Source organism: Notamacropus eugenii, chromosome 1 (assembly GCF_028372415.1).
Source record: "Notamacropus eugenii isolate mMacEug1 chromosome 1, mMacEug1.pri_v2, whole genome shotgun sequence".
Taxonomy (NCBI): domain Eukaryota; kingdom Metazoa; phylum Chordata; class Mammalia; order Diprotodontia; family Macropodidae; genus Notamacropus; species Notamacropus eugenii.
In genome coordinates this window covers 506,074,382-506,096,813 of record NC_092872.1, presented here as the reverse complement: position 1 = coordinate 506,096,813, position 22,432 = coordinate 506,074,382, and the positions used below count along the sequence as shown (strand labels likewise).

At 34.4% G+C, this 22,432-nt stretch overlaps 1 protein-coding gene across 4 annotated transcripts in view; it reads left to right on the top strand.

The window, feature by feature from the left end:
• The window catches only part of GNAS (GNAS complex locus), a 308,988-nt gene that overhangs the window by 234,844 nt on the left and 51,712 nt on the right, over window positions 1–22,432 (top strand). For all 4 annotated transcript variants that reach the window (XM_072633425.1, XM_072633427.1, XM_072633426.1 and 1 more), the window contains exon 5: window positions 22,124–22,221. In XM_072633425.1, the coding sequence (XP_072489526.1) occupies window positions 22,124–22,221 (98 nt within the window). The remainder of the gene's footprint in view (window positions 1–22,123; window positions 22,222–22,432) is intronic.

The window sequence follows — 22,432 nt, the reverse complement described above, 5'->3', positions numbered from 1 at the left end:
TTGTCTTGTACTTACTCAACAGTGTCTTTTCAAGATAATGTCATTTTATCACTAGGGATCCTGGGTTGTTTTTTTTTTTCTAATCTGAGATTCCTTCTAATGCTTTACATAGCAGTGAACACCGTGTGTATATGTGTGTGTATAAGTGAACTTAAGGGTGTAGAATCGTACAGTTGAAGGGGGAGGTTAATTTCCCAATATACATTATCCATTTCTCACATCCTTGACTGATGATTTTGAGTGTTTGCATCAAATAAGAAACTTACAAATCCTTACTCCCCCTTCAAAAACATATAAACCTGTATTTCTCAAAGTTTGGTCCATAGGTTAGTTTCTTGTGGCATGGTTTGATTTTAACCATTGCCTGTTGAAGTGATTGATAAAATCTTGAAAAGGACAAACCCATGCTTCTTCCTTCCCATGTTTCCCCCACCCAATTTTTGTCCAGATGATTAACTTCCCTGAAACACAGCTTTTTTGAGACATGGTAATTTAGAAAATATGATATGTCTGTTCATTTCATTCATGAACACATTGCCAGTTTTTTTTGTTTGTTTGTTTAGTTTCAGTTGTGTCCAACTCTTCATGACCCCATTTGGGGTTTTCTTGGTGAAGATACTAGAGTGGTTTGTCATTTCCTTCTCCAAGTCATTTTATAGATGAGGAAATTGAGGCAAACAGACTTGCCCATGGCCACTCTGCTAGTAAGTATCTGGGGCCAGATTTGAACTCGGAAAGAGGAGTCTTCCTGATTTCAGGCTCCATACTCTATCCACTGCACCATCCAGCTATCCTTGCCCAAAATACCTGTGCTAATTCAATAATAGCTTTACCTTCCTACTGTACTTGATCTATTAGCAGCACAACACAATGGAAATTAATAAGATACATTCTTTGTTATTATATTCTAGCATTTGTAACCAAAATTTGAGTTCTGCAACTCTATCATTATTTCAGTAACTTGTGAGATAAAGGATAAGTTATCGTTTTTCAGTCATTTCAGTCATGTCTAATTCTTTGTGACCCCTATTTCAGTTTTTCTTAGCAAAGATACTGGAGTGGTTTGCCATTTCTTTCTTCAGTTCATTTTATAGATGGGGAAACTGAGGCAAGCAAGGTTAAGCTGATGATAAAGTTAATATTATAACATTCATATATTTAGGACAGTTGCTTTCACTATAGGAAGAATTTTACCTGCCTTTTCAAACCAAATAATGTACCTCCCTTTCTATTTGTCTTCTATCCCTGCCCCTTCCTTCCAAAACCAAGTCTCCTTTGCTGTCTTATCTGAAACTTCATTCTGCCCCTGGGGCCTTCTCATCCAGGAATCTCCAAACAACTCTGCATCCTTCTTGTCTCAGAATGTGTTTTGTCAAAGCCTACCCCCTTGTCTCATTCCAGGTTCCTCCTGGGGCCTCCATTCTGTGCCTCCAAAATAGAATGGGTCCACTACACCCAGGCCAGTGAGCTCAAGCCCACCAGCCTTGATTCCCTTTTCAACTCTGCCTCTGAGTCCCAGATTTCAAAGCTAAGTCCTCCCTCATGGGGCCAGGTGTCCAGCTTTGCAGATCCCTTTAATGTGTGTCCTCCTTAATTATAAAACGAGTTCCTCATGCACAGGGACTGTCTTTTTGCTTGTATTTGTATCCCCAGGACTTGACAAAATACTTAGCATATAAGTAAGCCCTTGATAAATACTTGTTTCCTTCCTTCCACTTAAAAACTGGTTTTTATCTTTTTTTAAACACTTGGAACCTTTTAAATATCGTATGGTTGTTAACTTTAAGACCCCTTTCCTTCAGTGAAGCCAGAATTGGCTTAATATCCAATTCCTCATAGGAAAGATGGTCCAACTACTCTGACTAGCATTGACTCTGACATACAGGCATAGCAGAAGTGGTCAACTTGCATGCTATCTTTTTCATGTATATTGTAAGTCGCTGATCTAAGTAACAATTTTTTTCTTACTAAAATGACCTTTTTTCTCACATTTTATTTTCCTAGAAATCTTTAATTTTCATTGAGAAATCTTATCTTACAGATCTAATTTCTTCAGAATTAGCAACTGACTATTCATCTATAAAATTAGGGAGTTTAGCTAAGTTCCCTTTCAGTTGTAATTTTAAATATTCTGATTTATCTTACCTCCATTATTAACCTTTTAATAATAGCCACATGTTATAGGGTATGAATTATTCATAGTATTAGGCCATATATTTTATAGTACTTCACTTTAAAAAGTATTTTCATTTTTTATTTTAATTTTTTTCATTGATGCTTTTTAAAAAAATGTCATAGTCATTCCTTAATCTTCTTCCCAGTTCCTTATATCCTTCTTCAAGAGTATGATGGCATATGTTTAGCAACTGGTTTTCCCCCCAAAATGAACATGACATACTTTCAAGTTTAATCATTTTCTCATTACATATCTAAACAATCAACAAGAGTATAGATTAAATTTTAAGTTGTAATGTTAGCTGATTTTTGAGGCATAAATGATCACACTGAATATTTAAGAAGCACTGTCAGGAGGCAGTAAAAGCTGACTCCAGCACATCCCTGCCCTCTCCCCCATTAAATCTTTTCTTTAGAAAAGGGGGAGAAGGGGAAGGGGTTAAGGAAAGTCACTTGGCAAAGCAGTTATATCATATATAGTTTATATAATGTTCTATACCTGTAGTCTTCCACGCTATTTTGGAAAAAAGAGATGTTCATTTATTTCTAAAGCGCTTCTTCACTGCCTCCTATGTACAAAGCAGTGTGTTACATGCTGGGAGTATAAAGGCAAAATTGAGATAGTCCCTACTTCTAACACTAGAAAAACCAGGCATGTCAGTAGATGCGAACGTTTTTTATAATTTTACTATAATTTTTCCTATCTGTACATATGTACTTTAGATGTAAATAATTACAAGCAGATATTGTCATTTACATTGAAATAAAAAATTTCATTCTCTTATCTTTCTTTGCTTTATAGATAAAAAAGAATGTACTGTGGCACCTGATATAGCTTATTCCTTCAAAGTGTTCTTAAATTCTGGTCCAAGAAACTTATTTCTACTGGGGAAAACAACACAGCTACACAATAAATATTTGAGCTAAGTCCTGAAGAAAATCCAGTGTTCTAAAATGTTGAGAAGAAGAGGCAGTACATTCCAGACATGAGGGATAGCCTATGCAAAGGGATGGGGATGGGAAAGAGAATGAAGAACAGCATTATGGGTCATTTTGGATATAACATATATTGTTGGAGTGGAAGCAGCAAGAAGTGATGAGAGTCTAGACTACAGAGATAACCCTATGAGTGGAGAAAAGGAGATAGGCATGAGAGATGGTGGAACAGGAGGGCCCTGGGAGAACCCTCTCTTGTGTGGAAGGAAGATTGTTTATCACAATTAATCTATGTCCAACAGTCTTTTATTATTATTTTCACATATATTACTGAAGTCATTTTGTATATTCTCTTAATTATTGTTTCTTTGCTGTGAATCACTCCGTATAAATCTCTAATTCAGTGACTTCCCATGTTTCTCTGAATTTCTCATTTTCATTATTTCTCATTACACATTAAAATTATATTAAGTTAATATACTATGATTTGTATCCCTAAGTGATGATATCCCTTCTTTCCCCCTAGTTTTTTTTAGCTACCATAAAGAACACTGCAATAAACATTTTGTTATACATGAGACTTTTCCCTTTTAAAAAAAAACTCTTTGGAAGTAAATATTCACTGAGTGTGAAGTCTATAGGCTACTTCTGAACAGAGGACATCCAAGCAAAGAAAAGATTTTAATATGGTCTCACAAAGATACTAAAGCTCGGATGGGCCTTCAAACAAGAATCTGTTCTAATGAGTATCAAGCAACCCAACATTTTGGATTCAGCATTTTCTCTTTCCTCTTGGTGGGGCAAGGGCTGGCATGTCCATCTCCTTGGGTAGGTAACCCTCAGATGGCTCTAAGAAAAGTCTCATGTCCTGGAATCTCATCAGATAGGTTGGGAAACTCATCAAACTTATCAGGACAACTTGATGAGCATCCTACTCCCTGCCCCAGGCTCATATTTTATATTACTGTTCAGTATCATTCTGTTACATTACTATATCTTGTTTGTTCAGCTCTTCCCCATATATATATATGCACACCTATGTATGTATGTGTTGTTATTTAGTCATTTTTCAGTTGTGTCTAACTCTTCATGACCCTATTTGGGATTTTTTTTTTTTTTTTGGCAAAAACACTGGCCTAGTTTGCCATTTCATTTTACAGATGAGGAACTGTGGCAAATATTGTTAAGTGACTTGTCCAGGGTCACACAGCTAGTATGTGTCTGAGGTCACATTTGAACTGAAGAATGGTGTGATAAAAAATTTTATCTGAAAAAAGATGACTATTGTAGCTAATGATCCTTTAAACTACACTAATGTACAGCCATGAAGAACATAAAAGTACATTCCTACATAGCTTATAAATAGTCATTTTCTTGCTTGTTTCTTATTTACTTACAAATAGTAAATGAAAAATTTAGGGGAAAATGTAGGCTAGAAAAGAGTTTGTCTGTGGAACTTCTAGTTTTCCTTTTCTGGACCCCTTTCTTCTTCCTTTAAGTGTCATTACTTCTCCTCTTTCCCATTTCTTATTTTCAGTTCTAGTGTCCTAGTCTCTAGCCCATTTTATCTATATAAACAAGAAATAATCTGATATTGGAAAATTATGTCTTAGTGTTAATGAATTTAACTCTCCTAGACTTATTTATATTTTAAGTCTTGAGTTCCTTGGACATATTTGGAGATTATTGATCAATAAGCATTTATCAAAGGCCTACTATGTGCCAATCATTCTGCTAAGCCCTAGGAATATGCAGACAAAAATGAACTATTCCCTGATCTCAAGGGGCATACATTCTAATGGGGGAAACAACATGTGCATATGTAAATATATTCAGATGATACATGAAATGAATATAAAATAGTTTGGAGAGAGAGAGAACCAAAGAATTACACTTGAACTGAAGTTGGAAGGAAACTAGTGCTTCTAATAAGTGGAAGTGAGAAGGGAGAGCATTCCAGGTATGGATTCAACCAGCACAAAGATATGGATACAGGTAAAGAAGACTATGCACAAGGAGCATCAAGTAGACTAGTGTGACTGGATTGTGGATTGCATTAAAGGGAACAAAGGGAATGCAAGATTATTTTTTAAAAAAAAAAAAGCTTTAAATGCCAAGTAAAGGGCTTTATATTTGATAAGAGAAATGATAGGAAGCCACTAGAGTTTGCTGAGTAGACAGGTCCTGGAGTGGGGATGTTATATTAGTCCCAGATGTACAGTTTAGTGACTGTTTCAAGAATGGGTTGTAGGGAGGAACTTGAGTAAAGAAGACTAAATAGGAAACTTTTTCAGTACGTGAAAAGTGATGGCCTGAGCTAGAGTTGTGACTGAATGAGTGAACAGAAAATACACACACACACACACACACACACACACACACACACACACACACACACATATATAAAACCTTTTCACTCTGTGAGGTGAGTGAGGATGAACAGTTGAGTGTGACTACAAAGTTGTGAACCTGGATTGTTGGAAGAATAGTGATCCCCTTTATGGTAACAGGGAAATTTAGAAGAGGAGAAAGTTTAGGGGAAAAGATAATGTTCTGAACATGTTGAGAGTTTTAGATGCCTATCAGTTGTAGAGTTAAAAATTAGTAATCTTGGATCTGCAGGTGAATAATTCAAGTCAGTCACCATTTAGTAAGCACCTTTTTTTGTCCCAGGCACTATGATAAGCACCACGGATACAAAGAAAGGCAAAAACACTCAAAAGCATTCACTGAAGGAGTTTATATTCTAATAGGAGAGATAACATGCAAGCAACCGTACAAGATATATTCAGAGTAGATAAAAGTCTCTGAGGGAAGGTATCACCTCTCACTCTTAGACTATGAATTCTTAATTATCTGCCTACTTCATTGACTTCCCTCTCCAATCCGTCTTTCTTACAAAATAATCCCCCTAGGACATGGCTATGACAGTGTAATTCCTTTATTCATAAATCTATAGTAGCTCCTTAGATAAAATACAAATTTCTCAGCATACCATTTAAATCCTTCTACAATCTGACTTCTGCCTACCTTTCCCAATTTCATTTCATGTTTTTCTTTTTCATATACTCTACATTTCTGCTACTATCTTGTACAGGCCTTTGTCACCTCACACCATGACCACTGCAATAAACTTCAGGTTGGCCTCCCTACCTCAAGTATCTTTATATTCCATTATGTACATGAAATATAAGAGCTCTAGAGGAATGCTACCAGCACATTAGTTAGATTCTTTGTGTTGTGCCTTTGGAAGAATACAGACAAGATTTACACAGAATAAGAATGCATATATGGGTCATAAAATGCAGTAAAATAGAGGATATTGGCATCAGTGAGATCACTGATCCATTGTAATATAAATTTAGATTTCATTATGTGTTCAGTATTTTTCCTTCAAAAAATCCTCCTCTCATGCCTCATCATGACATGGAAGTGACCTGAGGTTCTCAAAGGATGTATGCTCATGGAGCGTAAGCTCAATTAGGTACCACCAAATTGAAAAAGCTCTGAGTATGGGTCTGGTGATGAACTGCAAGTCTGTGGTTATCAGTAGCTATTATCATGAAAACCTTAAAGTGAAGCAGGGTAATTTTTTTAACCACAACAGCCCTCAAAGTCTACCTACTAAGTTATAGAGTAGTCGTCATCTTTGACATTGAAAAGGGTATCCACATTAACAAAATCATAAATCCTTACATATAGCGTTCAAATTATTAAGTATTCAATTTATATGAAGATGTCTATCAAAATGTTTCTTTGTGTATACCTTAACAAATTTCACAGTGTCCCTTTTCTCCTCATCTAGATTCTTTCTAATATTTTATTGTACTCTTTTTTTTTTTGCCTGCTAGATACAAGTGAAGTTTACTTAGTTGTGATTTTCCTAATATTAAAATATCATAACCAGAATGTGAAAGGAAAGAACTTGGGAACAATCTTTCAGTCACACTAAGCTTTATTCATTTCAATTACAGTTTTAGTCATTACAGTAAAATGATATGAAAAAACTACACAAAATTCAAATAGTTTTTTTTAAGTGAATTAAAATAGGTTCTGGGAAGAAAGTTAAGGAGTTGGTATTTGGTTGATGAAGAAAGGAAATGGAAACAACCAGGAATCTTTTGCAGCCAAGTAGAACCCATAGACACAAGCCTTTTACTATTACTAATGGACTTAGTAGGATGTGTTAGAAATTTTATAATTTTTTAAACTGATTTTTGAGTTAATCAAAAAACCTAATGTTTCTAGTTTGTTTCTTATGCTTTTTTTTCCTCTGTACATTTTGAGAATTTATGTTTTGATCATTGAAATACTTTTTGAAGCATGGATGTTAGACTGATGGGTAATTTTGATTCTCCCAGGAAAGATTTGTATAGGAGAAATCTATATTAGTGTGTTTTAGTATGTGCCAATAAATGAATCAGTGTAATGGAAACATGAAACTTCATTTGTGAGACATGCAAGGACTGTGTCTGTCTAGTTCCTTCCAGGAAAACTTGAATACCACTAAAAAATAGTATGACTGGTTATTTCTGGCAGTTTTTTTTTTCCATGTTGCTGCTTTTGTAGAGGGGGTAGGTTTTTTCTTTGGAAGAAATAAACAGAAAATAACTTCTAATTCATTACACTACTACAGACATCATTTTACAATATTAATTCTTAACTTAAAACCCTTTTAGTCAATTGTATGGGGGTTATTGTTGCTTCTGTGGAGAAAATGTTCTCTAATATAAGTCCAGCAAGTGAAAGGTGTGGTTTCTGCCAACGAGAAATGAGTATAACCTTGGTTACCTGGTAACAATATAAACTTTCTCTGGTTTCTGTTATATTTATGTATGATGAGGGATCCTGAAAACACTTTTATTTTTTTGTACCAGGGAATGCTGATAATACTATCAGCATATACATTTTTGTATAAGGCTTTTCATTCTGTTAATTTGGCAATACTGATTCCATGGACAGGTACAAAGAAAATTAAAAATATTAACACTACCTTTGGGAGTGTATACTTAAAGATTAGAATGTGTAAATACATGCATGGAAATGAGTCTGTCAGCTCTTACGTCTGTTCAGTTAAAACAGTGATCACAGTCTTGTGGAATTTCATTAGAAAAATCTCACTAGAGTAAATAAATTTTGACAGAGAGAAAAGACATGGATTGGGAAAGGAGATTGAGAGGTATGCATTTTGAATCAAGAAACAGCAAGAAAGGATTAAAAAGTAATTGGAGACTAAATAATTTAATTCTAAAGAATTGGTGGGTTGAATAATGATTCGTAAAAACAATAGATAACTTCACCAAAAAATGACTGTGAAGGAGGCAACATACTACTGGGATATAACCAAAGTAGATTTTAAGTGATATAATATATCTTTAAGTGCTTTGATCAACAAAAAAGAGAAATAGCAAATCAAACAATTTAGCATCCAACTAAAAAAATCCTTTAAAAAACAAATGTTTAAAAATTAAATATCAAAGTACAGAAGGTCAAAGAAGAGATTAATAAAATTGAAAGCAAAACAATGAGTTTTAAATAAGACTAGAGATTTTATGATGGGAGGGAAACCAATAAATAGAATAAATCATTAGCTAAAGTTGTTAAAAGGAAAAAGTAAAGCCAGATTACTCATATCATTTTTTTAAAAAAGAATTCATCAAAAAATGAAGAAAAATAAAGGAAATTATTAGAAACTATTTTGTTCCACAGGGGCAGCTAGATATTGCAGTGGATAGAGTTCCAGGCCTGCTATCAGGAAGACTCATCTTCCTGTGTTTGAATCTGTCCTTAGACAGTTACTAGTTCTATGACCTGAAAAGTCACTTACCTGTGTTTGCCTCAGTTTCCTCATCTGTAAAATGAGCTGGAGAAGGAAATGGCAAACCATTCCAATATCTTTGTAAAGAAAACCCTAAATAGGATCACAAAGCAAGTAAACAACATTTTGTCCCACTATGTACATCAATAAAACTGACAACTTCAATGAAATGAGTGAATAATTACAAAACATAAAGTACTCATATTAACAAAATGAGAGCAAAATTTAAACAAGCTCGATCTCAGAAAAAGAAAATGAATGAGTTGTAAATAGAGCTACAAACTTTTTGGAAGGACCTAATGAATTAAACAGTTATTCTGCTTTTCTTTTTAAGAGAAGAAAATAAAATTTTATAAAAAATTTAAGAGGAGACTCTATATCAGTTGAAGAGGAAATAAAGAAAATCATCAGAAGCAATTTTACCCAATTATATACTAACAAATATTGTAAAGACAACTCTGAAAGACTTAATTCTTAACAATGCAGTGACCAACTATGATTCTAAAGGACTGGTGGTAAAGTACACTACCCATTTGTTTTGCTGGCTATGCATTATTTGTTAGAAAGGTTATGTTTTACCTTGTGCTGGGGTGGGTGTTGGAAAACAGAGACTGGAAAAAGATAAATGCTTATTAATTGAAAAAATAAAGGTTTATTAAAGCTAAGGTGGACACTATAAAATACCTGCCAAAACAAACCCAGGGACTGTATGAACACAATTACAAAACACTTTTCACACAAATAAAGCCAGATCTAAGTAAGTAGAAAAACATCAGTTGCTCGTGGGTATGCCGAGCTAATGTAATAAAAATGATAATTTTACCTAAATTTACTTATTCAGTGCCATACCAATCAAACTATCAGATAATTATTTTCTAGAGCTAGAAAAAAATATCAGAATTATTCTGGAGAACAAAAGGTCCAGAATATCAAGGGAACTAATGAAAAGAAATGCTAGGGAAAATGGCCTAGCCCTACCAGATCTCAAATTGTATTATAAAGCAGCAATTATCAAAACCACTTGGTACTGGCTAAGAAACAGAGGGATAGAGCAGTGGAATAGGTTAGGTACTCAAGGCAAAGTAATAAATGAATGTAGCAATCTACTGTTTGATAAACCCAAGGACCCCAGATTCTGGGATAAAAACTCACTGTTTGACAAAAATTGCTGGGGAAAACTGTTTAACACTGTGGCAGAAATTGGGCATGATACCATACACAAGAATAAAGTCCAAATGGATACGTGATCTTGGTATAAAGATTAATACTCTGAACAAATTAGGGGAGCAAAAAATAGTGTATTTGTCAGACGTATGGAGAATGGAGAAATTCTTGACTAAACAAGAGATAGAAAACATTATGAAGTGCAAAATGCATAATTTTGATTGCATTAAATTGAAAAATTTTTGCACAAACAATCCCAATGCAGTCAAGATGAGGAGGGAAGCAGAAAACTGGGAAAGAATTTTTGCAACAAGTGTCTGTGATAAAGGCCTCATTTCTAAAATATATAGAGAACTGAGTAACTGAGTCAGGGCAGCTAGGTGGTGCAAAGGATAGAGCACCAGTGCAGGAGTCAGGAGGACCTGAGTTCAAATCTCACCTCAGATACTTGACACTCACTAGCTGTGTGACCTTGGTCAAGTCACTTAACCCCAACTGCCTCATCCTAGGTCATCTCCAGTCATTCTGATGCATATCTTGTCATTGGATTCAGATGGCTCTGGAGGAGAAGTGAGGCTGGTGACCTGCACAGCCCTCCCTCACTCAAAACAAAGTCAAGTGCAAGTCATGTCATTATTTCTCTGATGGCATGGTCTTCTTCAGCAATGAAGGACAAACACACATACACACACACACACATACACACTCCACACTCCACATATCTGTCTAGAGAACTGAGTCAAATGCACAAGAATACAAGTCATTCCCCAGTTGATAAATGGCCAAAGGATATGAATAGGTGGTTTTCAGAGGAAGAAATTAAAGCTTTCTATAGTCATATGAAAAAATACTCTAAATCACTATTGATTAGAAAGATGCAAATCAAAACAACTCTGAGGTACCACATCACATCTATCAGATTGGCTAACATGACCAAACAGCAAGATGATAAATGTTGGAGAAGATGTGGGAGAGTTGGAAAACTAATCCATTTATGGTGGAGCCGTGAGCTGATCCAACCATTCTGGAGAGCAATTTAGAACTATGTCCAAAGGGCTACAAAAATGTGCATACCCTTTGACCCAGCAATACCACTTCTAGGACTGTATCCCCAAGAGATCATAAGAATGGGAAAGGGTCCCACATGTACAAAAATATTTATAGCAGCTCTCTTTGTGGTGACCAAAAACTGGAAATCAAAGGGATGTCCATCAATTGGGGAATGACTGAACAAGTTGTGGTATATGAATGTATGGAATACTGTTGTGCTATAAGAAATGATGAACAGGAAGACATCAGAGAGGCCTGGAAAGACTTATATGAACTGATACTGAGTGAATGAAGCAGAACCAGGAGAACGTTGTACACAGCAACAACCACAGCGTGCAAGGAATTTTTCTGGAAGACTTAGTCCTTCATAGCAATGCAAGGACCTAAAAAATTCGCAATGGGCTTTTGAGGCAAAACACTTTCCACATGCAGAGAAAGAGCTGTGAAATTGGATCACAGATTGAAGCAGACCATTTTCTTTTGTGTTGTATTATGTTTAGTTTTGTGTTTTGGTTTCTCCCATTCATTTTAATTCTTCTATTCAACATGACTATGGTGAAATTGTATTTAATAGGAATGTATGTATAGAACCTATATAAGATTGCACACCATTTCTGGGAGGGAGTAGGGAGAGAGAGGGTAAATAGGGGAAAGGAGGGAAAAAAATTCTAAGATATATGGAGGTGATTATAGAACACTGAAAACAAATAAAATAATTAATTAAAATAAAATAAATATTTACCTCAGGGAAAAAAAAGAAATTTAAGGTTTAAAAAATAATTTGGAAAATTTATGTTCTCGGATGAGGGTTCAGCAAACACTTCATCAATCAATAAACATTTATTAAGTAGCTCCTATGTGCCAGGCACTGTGCTAGGCACTGGGAAAATAGGAAAGGTTTGCAAATTATGGTCTCTGGACCAAATCCAGCCCACTGACCATTTTTATGTGGCTCATGAGCTAGGCACAGTTTTTTATATTTTTGAATGGTTGGAAAAATTGAAAGAAGAATAATATTTTGTGATGTAAAAATTATACAAAATTTAACTTTTGGCAACTATTAATAAAATTGTTTTGGAACACAGACACACTTGTACATTAATGGATTGTCTTTCTATGGCTGCTTTTGTGCTACAATGGCAGAGTTGATTGGTTGCATCAGGGACCATATTTGGTGCTCTCATCACTTCACACTACTGCTCAACACACTACAAATTCCAGTAACAGTTATAACTAGACAGCATTTCAAGTCCCATGCATATTGTGATTTTTTTTACTTGGGCATACCCATCACTTCAAAACAAAAAGAAAAAAGAGGGAAAAAGTTTCATTGTGTTTTTTAAGTTCAGGGCTGAGATGTTTCTGAAGAAGAACCTCCTACACTATTGTAGAATACTGAATGGCTTTGGAAATTAGTTCTTCCTATCAACTTGGTAACATTCTTAATGAATTAAACCTAAAATACAAGGCAAAGCAGTATTTATAGGCAAAGCTTTACTATGGTAAAGTCAGTCCCACAATAACTAATGTTGCTTAAATCACAAATAATGTCAATCTGCTTTATATATTTCCCTTGCTGTAAAAAATTAAGACCAGTAGCAAGATCTTGATTCCTGTATAAATTTGCAGTGGATATATTTTCAGAGATTGAAGTACAGTTTTAGTAGTTTTTTGGGGGCTGCATTAAAGTGCAAAATGATATTTCCATAGTCCAAAATCCATTGAGCTGTGCAGTTAAGAAACCTTACTTTATGTTCCATTGGAAGCAATTGTAATGTTAGTTGTCCTTCATTCTCGAAGAGGACCAAAATGACATCATTATGATAAAGTCAAGTTTCAATGTGTCTGACTGTGGCTGATCAGATCAATACAAGCTCAGAATGCTCTACCACAGATTGGTTACAAATAGTCCATGTGAACTTTTGGGGTGGATGCTCTAAATTTGCACATCCTGTGTTTCCTTTGAGCTGTTTCAATTCTGCTTTACTCATAGAGCAAGCACTTTCTCTGATGTGATATAATGCCATGGTAAAAGGCAGATACCAATAGAAGAAATCTGAAAATTCTGTAAATGTCTCCTATGTGAAGAACTTTTGTGTAAAGAACAATTGAGATTATATAGCTTGATGTCAGTATTTGACAGTACCTGTCTTTGTGAAAGGATAAAATACATAAAATCTCATACAGATCAACATTGGCAGATGAACGTTTGCAACTGATTTTGCTAGATAACACAAACTTTGAACCTCAACTAAACAAAACTTATCCCCCTCAGAAAAAGAATTCCATTCTTCTCATTAGTAAATTTATATTATAAGAAATTGTACTAAATAATGTCAATTTCATGAATAAAAAAATTTGTCAAAATTTATTTTCTCTCATTATATAAGCACCTACATAATGTCCTGAAATTTGCCTCTTGGCTTGAAAAATCTACAATGTTTAATATCTGGTCCTTTACAGAAAAAAATTTCCAACCCCTGCTCAAGAGAGGAAAAACACCGTGTTACATAACTAGGTATATAAAATAATTGTATGTGTCTACATATACAAGTTCGGATTCAGTCAAAGGACTGCACTTGAGAACCTAGAGGGCCACAATTTTTTAAGAGAGGTCCCCCAACCCTGCACTAAAGGATATCAGGAAAAGGCTTCATGTTGAAGCTGGTATTTCATCTGAGCCTCGAAAGAAGCCAAGAGATAGAAGTGAATAGAAAATATATTCCAGGTATAGGGGACAGCCAGCATCAAGGCCCAGTAATACAAGATGGATTGTTCTGAAACAATAAGAAGGCCACTTTGACTACATTGTAATGTTGATGAAGAGAAGTCATTTGTAGTAAAACTGGAAAAGTGACATGCAGCCAGCTTTGTGAAGGGCTTTAAATCCTGGAGATAATTGAGAGCCACTGGATTTTATTAAGGAGAGGAATGAGATAGACCTGTGCTTTAGGAAAATCACTTTGTCATACCTGGAGGATGAATTGTTGTATAGCAGAGGAGAGGAAATTTTCCAGGTAGACTTTGGAGAAACTTTAATAGGGGAAATTAAATTTTGAAAATCTGTTCCATTAGATTTATTTAAGGGATGAATGAAGCATTGCAGCATAATGGGTTCAAATTCTGTCTCTGCCACTTACTATTCATGTGACTATGGACAAGTCATTTAACTTTTCCACTCTTGTTTCCTCATCTATAAAATGAGTGGAGTGTTCTAGTGATGACTCTACCACTAAATAACCACATGACCTTGTGCAATTCACATAAACTTCCTTGACTCTAGTTTTCTCATCTGAATATGGGGTAGATACTAGATTACTAAGATTCTTTCCAGCTCTGGTTCTGTTAAATATATGCACTTATTCAAGTATACATATCATATAGAAACTAATAACCTTAAAGAAACATTAACTTCTTTACTTCCTCATCTCAATATTTCTCTGCTAATAGTATTGTATGATTCTTTGTCAGGATCAGGTTTCTTGATTTGGGTTCTATTACTTGTTTCAAGGAAGTGAATCAACATGAGACAGAAAAGTTTGTGGGAGAAATGAAGAGAAATAGAATGAAAAAAATAAGGAGGGGGAGGAGGATAAAAGTCTGTTGGAACATAAAGTTCAGATACCAGCTCCAACAGTAGACTATTGTTCTTTTGTAGTCTTAATAAGCTGCTGATTTTTTCCTTCCAATAGAAATCTATCATCCTGTTTTATAAAGAAGTTGATTCTGCCATTTCTTCACTTTTTAAATTTCTCATTGATTTTATGCCTATTAAACTAGGATAGAGTGAAATTTAGGAAGAAAACAAGGGCAGGTAGCTTTTTCTGAGCATATTTTTGAAGAAATTTGTTAAATACATAGCTTAAAAAGTTTGCTATATTTAGCAAACTTCCTAAATTCTTAAATTTCATTTAATTGTTAATTGAAGTATTACCTCCTACAAGAGAATTTTCATGATTCCCTCTTTGTGGCTTCAGTGTCTTAAATAATTTGTATCAACTTCTCTCTGTATATTTTATCTCCCTCTTTTCTTCTCTCCAGTAATATGTAAACTTCTTAAAGGTAGTAACTTTTTCATTTTGTGTTTGTATCTCCAGCATCTACAATAGGACCTTACACATAATAGACAGTTAATAACTTCTATACTTCTCAAAGTCTTTATAGACTTGCAAAAGTAGTCAATAGTGACTGATAATAGTACTATCTGTACTTTTTACTGGTAGTTACTGATAATACTACTAGTTTTTCTTCCCACTTTTTATCATCTCTTCTTTTCAATTTATTGACAACCAATTCCTAAATGCTTTCAAATTTGTATTGGCTCTTGAACATTTTTTTTGTGTATATTTTTATTAGTTTCCACCACTTTTCCTAACCTTTTTTTCTAAGTGCCATTTCCATTTCTTTTATACAGCACATTAGGGACAAATGTTAGCATCCAAATGGGTGACTTCGTTGTCACAATGAAAATAGTTATAGAAACAATAGATTTGTTCCATTTTCATCTATTTGTTCTCTCAATTTTATGTGTAAATAGTTTTAGGATATGCTGGCTTAGTTGACTAAAATGCCAAGTTTTCTGCATATTTTTTCATATGCATTGATCTTTGGGTTTTTTTGAGGTGAATTATACACCACCGTTCTCCATAATATTTTGCAGATAGGTTGGTTTTAGAAAATAAAAGTGTCCTTTTGGATGTTAATTGGATATTTTGCTGTTGAGGCAGTTTCTGGGACTTTTTGACACTCCCGTTGTGACAGTTGCTTTACCAATTAACTTTCGATAAGAAGGCTGTAGGTAGGCATCTTTTCCTCATTGTCTTGCCCATTTGGAGCATCAGTAATGTGTTTTAAAAGGTAAATTTGGATCTGTTGTAATTTCACACAGAATAAATTTCCCATTTTTACTTGTTTGGTATTGATTTTAACCTTTGCTATTATTCAGGCCTGCACAACCTGTGACCTTCAGGGACACACCAAAAGATTAAGGCAACCCACAAAAAATATAGAATAATACATCTTTTGTATATAGAGGAAATTCTTTGTCAGGCTGCAGGTTGTGTGGGCCTGCTGTAACTAGTCAGTGGTGAAAGCACATACAAACATATTATCCCATACGATGTACCATCATATAAGTAATCACCAGCCAATTTTACTTTTTTGAGTGTGATATTTTTTGAAATATTTAAAAACTTATTATAAGGTTCATTCTTGTATCATTCTATTTAAAATGGTTTAAAAACCATAAAATCTCTGGAGCCACAGCTATCCATTATCACCTATCAGAGTTCTCAATATTAACAGATGTAATGAGCTCAGTCATGATTGTTCAACTAAGATAATTCCTGATTTACTATTATTACCACTGGCTAACAAATTCCAACAAATGTGAAACTATATTTTCCTTTTCGCCCCTATCTTGTAATAAGGGCATTATCTTCTCTCTTGGATTATAAACTCTTTGGAAGCAAGGACCATATCTTATTTGTTTGTTATTCCCATTACATCTAGTAAAGTACACTGCATGTAGTAAGTACTCAGTAAACATTGAATAAATGAACTGATTCTTCTGGTCAGAAGTCTAAATCACCTAGAAAAAAACTTTTCCTTTAATATGAGATCTAATGTATTTAACTTCTACTTCTTATGTGCAAGATTTCCATAGTACATTGAAACTAGAAAATCGATTCTCTAGTTTTCTGCTTTAAACTGTAAGCAAAGGTAACTTAACTTTTTAAAAATTTATTTTCAACAAGAAGAGTTACCAGTAACCCCAGAGAAGTCTTACTGGAAAAGATAGAAGCCATACTGCAAGATGTTAAAAAATTAATGGATGAACAGAAAGTAGATATTCAGTGACTGGCAGAATTTAGTTAATGTGTCAAGAAGATAGAAGGCATGATAAAAGGGTTGGAGACAATTATATATGGATTCTTTGGGAGCAGAGAGTAGACTAATTTGGCTGGTGCAAATGATTTTTGACAAGGGGAAGCAGATAAAATTGCAGATTGCTGAAGGTTTTCAATTTCATGCAAACAGTTTTAGTCTTTGTGTTGTAATAGGAAATCCCTGAAAATGATATAATGAAAACAATTAAAACGTAATTTACTATGGTTTTTTAAAAGGAATTAATTATTCATGGCCATAATAATTTAAAACACAGTTGAAATGGTACTGGAATTAGTTCAGTAAAAGTACCCATTCTCTAATATGAGGCATTGATTCTTCCTTTCAGAGTTGAAAAAAATTGTTATTCTAAGATGTTAGAGGCTTTCTGGTTATTAGTATTCAACTTTTTATTTTCCCTAAGTCTACAAGTAAAGTATTTGAGTTAATGTTTCAGTTAGGTGGATTTCAAAAGGGAATATGTTTTCATGGTAGTTTATTCAGGAAAACTCTTTTGGAAGGATTAGTCACTCACACTGAAAATTTTTTTTGTTTGTTTTGATTTGCTTTTTTAGAAATTCTAAAACATGGGCACACAAATGAGCCATGTTATTTTATGAAGTTTTAAGGAAATTTCCAAAATTCATAGGAAGATGAGCTGTTGTACAAAGATTATACGTATGCTTTGGTAATACATTAAAGCTGAGTCAGAAACTATACTAAAAAGTTTTGGATATAAAGTGCTACTCTACTTGGCAATATTCGAGAACTTGAGATGGTGCCAAAGTTTTCACTGGGCCAAAATTTAGTTTTATTATTTCTAAAAACCTACTTTCTCAGAAATCTGCTCCCAGGGCAAAATTGGCAGAACACTAAGTCTGTTTCTGTGGAAGATCTTTATTATTCATGATAATCTATGTCTTGTATTAGTAAATATCTATTTTATTGGTCTTTTCTTGTACTTAAAATTCCTGTATTGAAATAGTGTATTGGTTATTTTTGTGGTTTAGTTCATTGATTTTAAAGTCAATAAGGTCTATATTACAAATTATTTGGATTATTGAATCCCCAAATATCCCAAACCTTTTGTCAGTTTGGGTAATTATTATTGCTTTCTCTCAAAAGTAAGAAAAACTAAATTTTCCATGACAAAAAATGCAGACATTTCTGGGTTAAGAGTGGTGGATATTTAGAAGGAACTATACTTAACTACTGGGAAATAGAAATTTTTAAGTCTTTCCTGAATAATTAGGCAAATTAACAAATCACCCCTTTTGGGAACATGACTAGTATGTAGATTAATTTTGATTAACTATGTGCATTTGTAACGAGGAAGGGTTTTTGTTTTGTTTTTAACATTGGAGGTACTGTACTAATTAGGGTTGAAGAGAAAGGAAAACTAGTAATGTTGTTCAGTTGTTTTTCGGTCATATCCAACTCTTAATGTAATGGTGATGCCCAAAATAGAAAAAGTAAAGAAAGTAGTATAATTGGAGCACTTTTTAAATCACAGAAGTGAGTCTTATACAGCAGAGGTAAAATATTCTTGCCTTTACTTTCCTACCTCACATAACAGAAACAAAGAAAGCCAGATGAAGTAAATGACTTGCCCAGAGTAACATAGTGGTAGAACTAGAATTATAAATCAAATCTCCTGACTTTCATCCAGTACATTTACATACAGATACTTTCCTTCAGTACTTATCTATCATTACATTTACATTATTCTAGCATGAAGTCAGACTGTTCTTTTTAAAGAATCTTTGAACTTACTAGACTCTAGACTGCTTGCTGTGTACTTGCTGTGTACATTGAGATTTAGTTTCTATAGTCTGACTTTGCTTTAGTTGAAAAGAAACTAGAAATTAAAGGCTCTAATGCTCAGCTCTACACTCTTTGATTTATGTGGCCTATAACTTCTCCTGAGGGTACTGAATTATTTTTAGCATGCTAGCTTCATAATCTTGTGTGGAAAGCTGAAACCAAAGAGTGTGGGTATGCTTTAATCACTACTTTCAGAGAATGTAAGTTGCTTATAAGTTAACTTTTTACATAATAATACTTTGCATTTATAGCATGTCTTATACATAGATTTCACAGTGCTTTAATATTGATTCATTAATTCCAATGGAACCTTTGTAAGACAGAATATTATTATCCCTCTTTTAAAGCTGGAGAAGCTGAGGTATACATTACTTGTTGCTAAAATGGACCCATGTGGTAAGCAAATGGAATGAAGCTAACAATCTAGTGAAGTTTTGCTACTCTTTATTTTCAGGAATTGAAAATCAAGTTATTTGTTTAGATAATCCTCACTATGGTAAAGTTAAGTGAAGTTTTTGCTAAGTGAAACTGCAAACAGCTCCTAACTTATGATAGAACTGTTTTCTGACACAGAATACTTTTTCTCTTAGAAACAATATGGAATAGTTAGGTTCCCAGGCCAGAGCATAGAAACCTATTTAATTTTTGTGTATCTGAACAGTAGAATTAATGATAAGACTATATAATTATAATGGTTAAATATAGCCATCTAATGTAGTTATATAATTATAATATAATTTATAATAGTTTTTCTATAGGGAACAGCATGGGGATGTATTCAAAGTTCCATTTTTCAGTGCCAGACACAGCAGAGAGCTCTAGGACTCCCTATGTCAGATACTTCACCTCTGCTCCCACCCTCACACACATACCTCTTCAAAGCAACTAGAGCTTTCCTATTGCCAAGGAACTGATGCTAACTCCGCTCTAAGTTTTTCCACAAATGGTCACCCATGCCTGGAACGTATCCCCTCCTTGCTTCCACCGCTTAGAATTGCTAGCGTCCTTCAAGGTTCAGCTCAGGCACCACTTCTTTTTTTAAACCTTAACCCTCAATTATTTTTTAAAAATATTTTGTTCTAATCATTCAAGATCTGCCTACTTCCCGTCCTACCTAAATCCCTACCTGCAATTGAGAACATTTTATTAAAAAAACATCACAAGCAAGTATACTTGATCAAAACAAATTCCTACGTTGTCCATGTCCAAAAAAATATTGTCCCATTTTACACTGAGTCCTTCACTTCTCTTAGGAGAGTAGCATGTTTCATCATTAGTTCACTGAAATTCTGATTGATCATTATGCTGATAAGAATTCAGCATAACAATATTCCATTATATTTATATACTATGCCTTGTTTATCCATGCCCCAGTTTGTGGGTACCCTCTCAGATTCCCATTCATTGCCACCTCAGACAAAGCATTTTTTATCCTTAGAATTTGTTTTACTTAGGACTAATTCCTCCCTTAGTCTATCCTCTCTCCAATTCCCCTATCCCCTTCTCCCCTTTCTCTCCTATTTCTCTTTGAGTGAAATGTATTTCTCTACCCAATTCTGTGTATACTTCCTTATAATTCATATGAGAGTGAGACTCAAGTATGAACTCCTCTCGCCACTCCTAACTTCCATTCAATGAATGCATGAAGATACAAAGATGGAAAATGACAGAGCTAGAAAATATTACACACATACAAATAAGCCTAATTCAAGGTAGAATGTGCAAAGGACAGTAAACTTTGGGAAATTGTGGAAGAGGTCATATTTGAGCTAAGCCATGAAGAAGAGAATGATTTTAACAGATATGGTTGAAGAAACAATACATTCCAGGCACACTGGCAGACTGAACAAATGCAGAGAAGCAGGAAATGAAGTTTGAGATTGAAAATAACCTAGTTTTGGAAGCATCGTGTGTGTGTGTGTGTGTGTGTGTGTGTGTGTGTGTGTGTGAGAGAGAGAGAGAGACAGAGACAGAGAGACAGAGACAGAGAGAGAAAGAGAAACTATAATTGGAAGGTAATCTCAGTTGGAAAGGTAACTAGAGGGAGGGCAATGGAAAAGTGCTGTCTATTCAAAAAGTGGATATTGGAATAGATGGTTGAAATTGTAGAGCTGGGAAAAGAAGGGAGGTCACAGTGGATGGAAGTTCACCTTTGTTCTTGAAAGATCTATCCAGCTTCTCTTTACCACATTTAAGCCTGAGGCTAATGCCCCTGATTTTCCTTCCCTTTAATAAGTAATTCTAGGTCCCTTTTCCCCTTTTTCTCCTGCTGGATCCCACTAATTATTAGACTCTATGGTAAAAAACCAACTCTCAAAATTTTAATATTGGATTTTTGGACTAGTCAGACTATTCAGCATTTCATAGGAAAATTCTTTTCTTGTGTTATCCTCTAGACATTTTATCAGTAGAATTAGGCTCAGACTCTGGAGTAAAGATAAGGCTGGGTAGGGCAGAAGGGAAGATGAGACGGGATGGAGGCCACTATCAGCAAGAAATCGTTGTATTGGGGGAGTGTTTCCTTCATATTTTACAATTTCTTCTTCTTCCCTGGCCACTTACTGCTTATCTTGCCACTAAACATAGGACTGAAATGAAGTGAGAAGGGAGCTTGTCCTTGGCAGACTATGAGTATAGCATCAAAGCAGAGGAAAAAGAGAGAGGAAGTTCACTTGATGTAATGGAAAGAACACTGAGCTAGGAGATGAGGATGTTGGAGCTTGAGACCTCATCTCTCTGAGCTTCAGTTTCCTCATCTATACAATGAGGTGATTAGAGGAGAGAGTCTCTAAGGTCACTTCCAGCTCTCTAAAATTTTATTAGTTCATGAGAATGAAATCCTAAGCATAGCAGTAAGAAGGAGGATATTCCTAGGTTGAATTTTCGTCTGTAAAGGATTTACAAGAAATAAATCATGGGCTCCCTGCAATAAAAACTGGCAATTATTCATGAGCATTTATTAAGCACCTATGCAACTCATTTGACATTTATTATTAACATTATTGCAATTTATTTTATCACTTTATTTTTATGTGTTATATCTAAATTACAGTCTCATTATGCAGACTACTTTTTTCTTCCCACAATACCTAATACACTTTGGTACACAGGGTAGGTGCTGAATCAAAGTGCTAATCAATGAAAGCAAGTTTTTCTAAATGAAAAATGTAATAGTTTGATATTTGGGACAGATTTGTGGAAATGGTAGCATTGTTATCCTATCTAATGTCTTTATTATTTATTTAATATTTTTCTTTTGTTTACTTTTAGGAATTTTATGAACATACTAAAACACTTTGGCAAGATGAAGGTGTGAAAGCCTGCTATGAGAGATCTAATGAATATCAGTTGATTGATTGTGCTCAGTAGTAAGTAATTTTTTAATTGTGATCAATTTTTCCATGCTTAGTTTTCCAACTGATTTCTAATGCTAAAATAGATACTTGTTTTTACCAAGAGAGATCTCCAGAACCCCTTTTTTGTTAAAGTATTTGTATATGAGCGCAGAGTGAAATTTTGAATTTTATAATTACAACCACTTGGGAATAAAGTGCATTATTAATAATTAAGAGATTTAAT